Here is a 9,906-nt window from a genome sequence, read left to right as displayed (position 1 = left end):
GCAGCAGCAGCAGCAGCAGCAGCAGCAGCAGCAGCAGCAGCAGCAGCGTTTCCATCCAAACAGCCTTCTTTGCCACCTTACTTTCTGATTTTTAGGTTTCCCCTTACCAGAATCCACAATGGCAACTTAATCAAATCCCCCTGGCTGGTGAGGGGTCCCCTGCAATTGGGAATCAAACAACTTCTTTCCTGGGGCTTTTGGGCGGTGTCCAGCTTTCTCAGTCTGGAGGTTCAAAGCTTCCTAACTCCTCCATCACAGCAAGAAGTAGGAGGATCCAACATGAAACTCAGAAATCCAAAGAGATTTGACAAAGAATCTAGGCCTCAGTAGAAGCATGAAAAGACAAGGGATTTTGGAAAAAAGGGACAGAAGATTTCTAAACTCTTTTCCTTAGTTTCTATTATATTGCTATTTTCTAAGTATTTCTGACAACCAGACCCACTCCACTATTTAAGAAAAACTGATTATTTTTTTATAAAGTTGGTTGATTTGTTAATGGCTAACATGGTGGGTGCTTGTCTTATTTGTGTTGCTGACGAAGCCAACAAGGACTGGAGGTTGGTGAGGAATAACATCAAATCAGGCTGCCTATGTCAGTGCTTGTGCTTTTTGCTGAAGGATACTATTATTACTTTGTCCATATGATGCCAAAGAACATTACTGACCCCAGCCATGTGCAAATGGCAGCTCTCCTTAAATTTCATCCAATCATTGGTTGGGATGGCAAGCTCTAGTCAGAACGTCCACTGAATTTCTGAAGGATTATCCTAACCCAGGAGGTGAAAGCCCATACAGGCATAAGGTAAGAAGATTATTCCTCCTTGAGGTTTGGGAAAGGAAACTTATTGCACAAGTGTTCCAAATTAAGTCCTGTGGAAGGACTTGGGTCTTCTGAGGCAATGGAGAAAGCTCAATTTTACTGAAATGTCCTCCCTACCCCACTTCACTCTTCTGAGCTGAGTGACAGTAAGAAGTAGCATTTTGAGGGTGGGGAGAGGGGTAATTAGGACGAGAAGGGAAAGGAGTCAGGAAGTGAGGGTTTGAATGGATAGTGGCGTCAGATCTAAGCATGTCTTAAGTGACCATTCTACTGACCAGAAATGGATATTGGTTCTTCATCCTAAGTATGATTGGTAGTTGTTAATGCTATCCTTTCTTGACTAAAAACTCCTGTATTCCTACTGCCCCTCCTTTTCTCCCAGTATGCAGAGGCAGACCGACAGAACATTGGGACCAAGAACATCGGACATGGCCCAACTGCCTTAGAGAAGGATGTTGCCCATGTGGCTCTAAGTGCAAAAGGCCGTGGAGCCAGCTGTGTTTCAAAAAGTATAAAGTAAGAAACATATATAGGTAGAAAGAGTTTCCTTGTTTCAAAGGGCAGTGTGGGATATTGAATGAGAAACAGTGGTATTCTCTATGTTTTTGGAAATAAGGAACTCAGAGAGAATGGACACCAGTCCCGTGTTCCTGAAATCACCAACATCCTTAAAACTAGGGTGACTAAACAAGATGGATGTATTAGCCACATAGATTGTAAATCTGCCCCTTGGGGGCAATGACGCCTAAAACTGGGAAGTAGAAGTTGGAGGGGTGGTGGGAAGGGTGGGATGGGCAAAGTTTAGGGCCCTCCCAGATGCCCTGCTCAAACCAATTCTATTTTCGATCTATCAGGTCTATCAAACTCAGCCAGCTCCAAATTTCGGCTCTCTTTGTCCACTACACAACAAATACACATTGAGAATAATACAGATCAAAATCTGTAGCTCCTTCAACAGACACTTAATTTTGGAGATCAAATCTGGAGTTGGTTGATGTTGGGTTTTTAAACATTTATTTATGGAAGATTCATTCTATTCACAGTATCAAAGATAAAGCACTAAGAACTATGGGGCTGACAACTCTCAGAAGCTACACTTACCTCTCGGGCAAATATTCTCTCTCGAACCCTTTGATATTCCTCCTCTCTCTCTTCTATTGACTTGCTCCTCCTTCCATCCTGTAATGGAACTCTGATCTAGATCGATGAGCAGAATTAAGCTAGTTAAGTTCTCCTCGTACTGCAAGCTCACTGCACACCAGCAAGGAAGAGAAACCGGGAGAGTTTATAGTTGCCATCAAAAAATTGGGAAAAAAAAAATCTAATCTTTGACAGATTTCACTGGGTACATCTGACCATGCAGTTTGGGAGACAGAGATTTGGGTGGAGGGGAAATGAGGGGAAAGGGACGGTAAGAGGCGCTCTCTTTACCTCCCAAAGAATCAAGAAGAGCAACCATTTATACAGATCAGGCTGCTTCTCTGCAACAATCAGGTACCTCTCCAGCCAGTGAGAGCCTACAATAACCCTGGAAAATAAAATACTGTCTTGGAAGGAGAGCGAGGAGTAGAAAGAAGTCAGATAAGGAAGAGAAACAGTTATATCCTTAGCAGAGTTTAAGGAGAAAATTTTAATAGTGGGCTAGCTTAAATCTCTCCTTTTTAATTCACTATTTTCTCAACCTGAAGGTGTAAACTATACATGGTTTAGGCAACAAGGCATTGAAAATAAATTCTAAAGCACAACTGTCAACTAGGCTCTTTAATCTTATAGTTAGCTATGGCCATTAGAGGGAGGAAGAGAGATAGAAAACTAGTATATGTACTTATATGCATGTGTGTGTAATTAAATAGCGAAATAACGAGGGAAGGACAAAGGAAAACAAGAAAGAATAATGAAAAGGTTCAACAAGAAGGCTGGATAGGCAGAGGGACAGAGAGAAGTAGGGCTAGAAGAGGAGAAAGAAGGATGCACACTGTGTTGCCCAAGGGGCTAAGAATCAAGAAAAGGTTAATTTTACAAATGTAGAAAGAAGCATAATTTTATAGCAAAGGGCAGGCTTGGCAGAAACATCACCTCTCCACCTCAGGTCAGATCTCCCATCCTTTTTTTCCAGCTCCTTGGTGTGTCTAGTGATGAATATGACTACTGAACACATTCTATTCTGGAAACTATAGGTCATACATTCTTAGATTCTCTTAGAAGGTAAGGAACTTGGGTGAGATGAGAGACCACATGAATATCTGAGGGGAACCACTAAGAGAATCTAACTTTTAATTGAGTAGCTTTGAAAGGTATAAATAAAGCACCCTGGAGAAGTGGGCAACTGCAGTGAACTATTCATTCTGACCTACCAATCCCCAGTGAGTAGTTGTAAGCATCAGGAGAGTTACATTTGGGCTAGTTGGGGGTCTCTGTAACCAGGGCTCCTCAAGAACCCGCACTCCACCAGATCTCCTTCTAAAGTCCAATTCCAAATAGACATCAGTCCTCAACTGTATAATCCCTACTCACCAAGTGCAACAGATGAGGAAGGGCCCAGAGCCAGCTCCGTTATGTATTAAGAACAAAGTTGAGAGGTATGTATAAGTTACATAACTCCTCTAACTCAATTTGCCTCTAGATCTGGAAAATTTTAATTCATACAAAATAGACCACTGGAGATATGGAAAGAAGGGTATTGGCATGGAAAGGCTGTTGTGCTTTGTTTTTCCCAACCAGGCCCAGTTCGTCCACGACCATCATGATGCTCTAACCCAGGAATCTCCCTCACATGTGCCCACAGAAAACATTCCTGTTTTCTTCACAGCACCCTACATCCCAGTTAGGAATAAAAACGGGACACTACTTATCACACAGAGACTAGGCAGAATTATATCAACTGTTCTCTAGGTCCTCCAAATTCCATATAGCTTTTCTTCTTTTGCTCTCTTCCTACAACCCTTTGCAGACTACATCAGAAACAGAATCCTCAGTTAGCTAAACTGATCAACTTAGAAAGAAGAGGGAAAACTAACCCAGCATAAGCAATTACTGCCTAAAGGAGACCACAAGGTCAAGGCAGCAGCCAGGCCAGTAAATGAAATCTGGAGCAAATTAACTGGGAACTCAGCACGGAGAGGACAGGCTTCCCCACAGGAGAGTACTGTAAAGGGGCTATTATTTGTGGAACCCAACATCAAAAGTCAATGTAACTAACTCACCTTGAGTGGATGGAGGTAAAAAATGACTAAAAGATTGGGAGAAAAGGGATCAGAATCACTTTTAAACTGGGTAAATTATACCACTCCCTACCTATGTGTTTTTCTAGTGTTCAGGACCATATCTGAATACAGACAAGTGGGAGAGAGGTATAGGGTTGGCTTTTGGGGTGCCCTAAACAATTCCCCACCTACTACAAAAATATCTATTTGTATGGAGGCTGAAGAAGCAGGAAGGGACTCTGCTCTGTCAAATAATACTATAAGGAAGGGTTAGGGAGGCAGAGGGATGATATCCGAGAAGGGTATAGGAGTTCCACATAAAAAAACCGAGAAAATCCAGTAAAACTTAGTATTGTTTCTGTGGGGCTCCAAGGGTAGCTTCCAGATCAACAAATGCAGTCAAACAGCTGAGTAAAGGTACGCTCCATGTGGCTGGACACAAGTTCTAAACCATTTCTCTTTTTCATAAAAATTCCCCTCTCTTCCCAGTTTCTCTCTCACTGAAAACTTTCTCTGTAGAGCTGCCCCTCCCCTCTTGAGTCTTCACCTGGTTATCATCCCGGTCCATGCTGGCGTCATCTCTCTTCAAGATGAACCTCTGTTGAAATTCTACATTCTTCTCATCTTTGATATGTTCTGAGAACCTCTGTTCAGGGCTGGGGGTGTGGGAGAATGTTAGGGAAAGAAAGAGACCCTTCTGTTAGAAAGTAGACTGGATTTATTCTCTCATGGTGTACAACTTTTAATTCAGTTGGAGCTTATTAAAAGTGATCCCAGGGAGGTAACACTTCACTACAAATACAGGGACCTCCTTAAAATGTTTAGATCCCATTCTTTCATCCCTACATGACTTTTCTTGTCCTAGGGTTACACCTATAATATCTCAGGAGAATCTAAGTGGAAAAGCTTGGGTTCATCTTCTAGAGAAAGATGATTTATGCTATTTATTCTGCCTGCTTCTTAAAAGGGTCTGAAGTTGCTGAAAAACTTAAAATGTAACTAAAGCGGGGCAGCTAGGTGGCGGAGTGGATAGAGCTCCGGCCTTGGAGTCAGAAGGACCTGAGTTCAAATCCGGCCTCAGACACTTGATACTTACTAGCTGTGTGACCCTGGGCAAGTCACTTAACCCCAATTGCCTCACCAAAAAAAAAAAAAAAAATGTAACTAATGCAGGACTATTTAAACTAAAACAAAAACACAGGAGCATAGGAACTGATGTGACAGGTCCAAGAATGAGTTGGCAGAGTGCCCTTCCCTTAATGCACAAACACCCTGACCCTACATTTTCCAGGTCAAGGAGAGTTTTTCTAGTTTTTGCCCCCCTGCTTACATCCTTGTGTTACTGGTTTTGTTGATGATGACAGCTTTTCCAGTTTGGTCAACATTGTGGTCCATTCCAAAATAGGCAGCAACCCGGTGTAATAGCATCCGGTGATATGAGGTCATCTGAGGAAATTTCTTGAACTGGTTACTGGGGACAGCCCCAAAGTTGAGAGGAGAAAAAAGAGCACAAAGGAAAAAAAAAATCAATTTAAGAGACATGATTTTTCTTTGTTTGTTTGAAGTATCTGAACCAGATAGTTTTCTAAGAAAAAGAGGAACATTATAAGGGAGATATGTTCAATGTGAACCAATAGGCTTTTCCTACACCTCTGGTATCCAAGGCACTTTACTTTGTGCCAATATATTCAAGATTGGGACTCAGTAGGGCAAAAGCCCAGAGAAAGAATGGATTCAAGAAATGGTGGGAAAAGTCAAGCAATGAAGGAACAGTAGAATTTAGGACAGGGATTGTTGAAAAGAAATAACTGATTTTTGTTTCTGTCCTATGTTGTAGCTGGAAAAAAAGACCAAAGAACTTTTTTTTTGGCTTATACACGCACAACGATTCCTATTTTGGCTGCTTCTCTCTTTTCGGTGCCTAGTGAGTACTTACTTTAAAATTCATATTTTAAGGTAAAAATATACTACCCAAAGACACGGTCTAAGATTTTTTCCTCTAAGGACCTCTTCCCCTCCAAAAATGTGTTTCAGACATATGCTACTTACTTGTTGTCATTAATGAATTCCAGAATCTCTTGTTCTAACTTTAGCAGCATCATTCTGTCCCTGTTTAAAAGATATTAAAAAGAAGTACCCCTAACTGTTTAAAAGAATGAAAACACAACCCTGCAAAATCACAGATGAAGAATATTTTCCAACCCTCCTTAGCAGGTGGTGATACAAAGCTGTCCAGGTTTCACCAGTCTATGTTACTGTGTTGTTAAAAAATAAAAACAAAAACAACAAAGTAAAACCACCCAATTCATTCACTTTTCCTCCCTTTTTCTTATTTTTTCACTTTGTTTTTCATGGGTTTAATGTTCTTCTGGAAGACATTCTGCTAGTGGCCATATTAATATAAACACATTCAATTATTTTATAATCATTGTTCTACATTGCTTTGATAGTTATCTATAGGATTTTTATGCAATTAAGTGTCTAGCTTGTCATATAAAATAATTTTTTAAAAAATCTTCTATGTTCTTTGTAAACATCCTATGCCTTCATTTTTATTCTCCCCTGTACAGCCACAATTTCTCCATAGATTTCCCTTCCCCAACATTCCAAAATCAGAAATCTCAATTGGTAATAGGAATCCTTCACAAAATTAAACTCCACTCTGAAGACTCTGGATTCTAATAATAAGAGATCAGGTGCATGATCTACCTTTCCTCCACTGTGATGGCCTACCCCTTAAGCTAGCTACACCCCATTTTTAAACACTATTGTTACCTTGGGTTTTTTTTCAGTGTATTTACTAGAAATTCATGTAGGTCTATTCCAGTGGAGTCTGTATATTCTTGACTGGAGTCTGGAATCACAATAACAAAAACACACAAAGTAAGTAAAACAGACCAATGACCCCATACAACAGCTTTGATTAAGCAAGGAGAGAAAGATCGACATAATAAGGAATTAAAACAGCAAAACCAAAGGCCAAAACCAAAAGTTGGTATCCCAACAGGCCAACCTTAGATTTCCTATGACACTAACAAAATCAGGAATCTACACCACAATGTTGCATCAGTATCATACAGAAAAACAACTTTTGATTCTTAGGTATTTAACTGAATGTCCTGAATATGAAAGAATGGGTTGTTTCCAGCTCAGGGAGAAAATGGTAGGTGGAGCAGATAGTGCTTCAACATTTAGAGTCTAAGCAAATAAAAAAAATTGAATAACTGTGCATAAATCATTCACAGAGTGGATCTAAAGGCAATTTTTAATCTGGAATGCTTTCCTCTTGTCACTCAGCATGCCTTGAGAATATCTTATCATAAATCAAGAAGTTTAAAAGAAAAAGATAATTAGGAAGGCAACTCTGCATTTAAAGTTTCATATAATTCATTGTGCATTCAAAAGTCAAATATAAGTAATTTCTGGATTACCTGGCATTATTCTTATTACTGCCACCTCTATTAAAACATATACCAGAATTGCCTGAAATGTCCTCCTCTGAGTTGGTAGTAATATAGTTGGAATATCTCTTGGAACTCAAGTGTAGGATAGGGTAAGAAGGAAAAGGAAGTAGCCTATATATCTCCTCCCTCAGGGAACCATGCAGTTAGCAGGATAATTGGACAGGTAAGGCCAGTGGAATCAAGGACTTAGGAAGAGAAGATCCAAGCTGTGAAGGGGAAGATTCTTTCAGGGAGTTTCTAGGGAAGGGGAACACCTTACCTCTAGAAAGCATTTTCTTTGGGATCTTTTCTTTATTTTTGTCTTTGTCTTCCTTTTCAGATCCATCTTTCATGGACTTCTCTTCCTCTTTGTCAGAGGGGCAACTGATATGCAATTGAATTATATCCTGGGGAGAAGGATCAGAATAGTATAGTCAATAAGTGAAAGGATATGCCAGCTAACGCGAATCTCTCTTTTACAGGAGAGAGTATGTTTATCATTTTTTTCTTCATTCTACTGAGAAACAATCCCTCTTAGGCTTACAGTTGAGGCAAAGTTCATTCTATTGGTTATCTATGTCTGCTATGGGAAGAGCTCTGGCTACACACACTGCTCTTAGTAATTGAAACTGGGTTAAAAAGGCCCCAACTGCACAGAGTAGGAGCGAAAGATTACTGGCAAGAAAGCTTATCTCCCAACCCTTAAATTTCCTTGATATGAACATTCTGGGTGGTCCATCTCCTTTGCTTAGTATGGCTATAACAGCTTCAGGACATACCCTCCTTCCTGCGTCCTCCCCTCTGAATTTCAAGTTAGATGTTCACATTACTTGCTGTGCCTAACCAAGAAGCTATTCTTCCTAGAAAGAACCTACCTGGGTTTCCAGCGGCCCATCAACAAAAGGGGCAGAGGACTCCTCACACACTGCCAGGCTCCGGACCAGCTTCAGTTTAGAGTTAGACTAGGAAAAAAAATAAAGACATACGTAAGCTAAGGAATTTAGAGGTATCCTCTCTGGTTTTTGCCAAACACTTACCAGACAAAATAGTTTTACAAACTAACTCCTTTTTGTGCAGGTCTGTGCAAGTTTACTACTTTTAAAGACAACCTGAATACTGGTAGCAATTATTACATCAATGGTTGGGAAATAACCTAATTATCTGTGCCCCAAATCCAGACCCAGAAACATAAGTCCAAAACGGTACACTGTCTGAGAAGTGACCACAGAACAAAGAAAGAACAGCTGAAGGAAGGTATGCAAAACGCTGAATGAATGACCTCCACTCCATTGTCATGCTACAAAAGACTAGGCTGCCTGGGGTAGTTTATAAACTGGATGATCCTCAGAATCAAGCAATTTATTCTAAAAACCACTTCTATAAATCACTGTTCCCCTTTGGATTCCCAGCAAGAAAACTGGAGGATGGCCCATTTGGAGCAAACTGTATTTAAAAAGATACTTCAGACAGCAATCTGTTCATCCTTTTTCAACCCATTTCATCCTGTCATTTGTTCATTTCCTTTTGCAAATCTGAAAAAAAGGGGTTCACCTAATTCAATTCAATTCCACAAGCACTATTAAGTCCCCATTCTATTTGAGACACAGTGCTAAGTCGTAGGGATAGAAAAATAAAAATACAACAATCCCTGCCCTCAAGGAGCTTATCTTGCGGGGGGGAGGCAGGGGGAGGAAACACAACATGTACAGAGAGAAGTAAATATAAGATATACATAAAATAAATATGAAATAATTTGAGAGAGAAGTAAACTAGAGCCACTTATTACAGTGATTACAATGAGGAGACCCTCATTAAAAAAATGAGGACACTTAATCAGTTTTTCCAACTCATTCCAATTCTTTCATTGGGTGGCAAACACTTTTGTTTTTCAGAGTTGAAAGTGTTATTTCATAATAATCTCTCTTAGTATCAGCAGGATGTGTATGAAATGGAAATGAGTTATTATGTGGTAATCCAAGCATGCACACTAGGGACAGGAAATGGAAACCCACACATGTCCAAAAGAAACTAACAGAAGAATATTCTTTATAGCCCAATGGAGATAGGAATGGGATACTTCTGGCCTCTAAATACAGGTTGGTACAATGCTGTGACAGTTCTGTCTAGAGGCAGCTAAGTGACACAATGGACAAAGCACGAGTCAGGAGGATCTGAGTTCAATTCCTGTCTAAGATACTTACTAGCTATGTGACCCTAGGTAAATCATTGCACATCTGCCTCAGTTTCCTCAACTGTAAAATGGGGATTATAACCACACCTTGTTGTGAGGGTAAAATGAGGTATTTGTAAAGCACTTAGTGCAGTTCTAGCAACTTACTTTGTTTCCTTCCTTCCTTGGGCAGCTTCAAAAATGGCTTTCAAAGCCTTCCCTTTTTTGCATAGGAAAAGTCTTATCTTTAATACATATTAGAAATGCTCC

At 40.1% G+C, this 9,906-nt stretch overlaps 1 protein-coding gene across 5 annotated transcripts in view; it reads right to left on the bottom strand.

The window, feature by feature from the left end:
* R3HDM2 (R3H domain containing 2) overlaps positions 1 to 9,906 on the bottom strand; it is a 149,632-nt gene that overhangs the window by 33,319 nt on the left and 106,407 nt on the right. For 3 of the 5 annotated variants that reach the window (XM_027855027.1, XM_027855028.1, XM_027855029.1), the window contains exons 4-10: positions 8,342 to 8,428; positions 7,747 to 7,873; positions 6,799 to 6,877; positions 6,073 to 6,132; positions 5,354 to 5,494; positions 4,571 to 4,679; positions 1,922 to 2,017 (exon numbers count right to left, since the gene is read on the bottom strand). In XM_027855027.1, coding sequence (XP_027710828.1) covers positions 1,922 to 2,017; positions 4,571 to 4,679; positions 5,354 to 5,494; positions 6,073 to 6,132; positions 6,799 to 6,877; positions 7,747 to 7,873; positions 8,342 to 8,428 — 699 coding nt within the window. The remainder of the gene's footprint in view (positions 1 to 1,921; positions 2,018 to 4,570; positions 4,680 to 5,353; positions 5,495 to 6,072; positions 6,133 to 6,798; positions 6,878 to 7,746; positions 7,874 to 8,341; positions 8,429 to 9,906) is intronic. The other 2 variants (XM_027855030.1, XM_027855031.1) reach the window with 1 other exon arrangement.

This window comes from Vombatus ursinus, unplaced genomic scaffold (assembly GCF_900497805.2).
Source record: "Vombatus ursinus unplaced genomic scaffold, bare-nosed wombat genome assembly UNPS02010769.1, whole genome shotgun sequence".
NCBI lineage: Eukaryota > Metazoa > Chordata > Mammalia > Diprotodontia > Vombatidae > Vombatus > Vombatus ursinus.
This window is presented reverse-complemented; position numbering and strand designations above follow the sequence as displayed.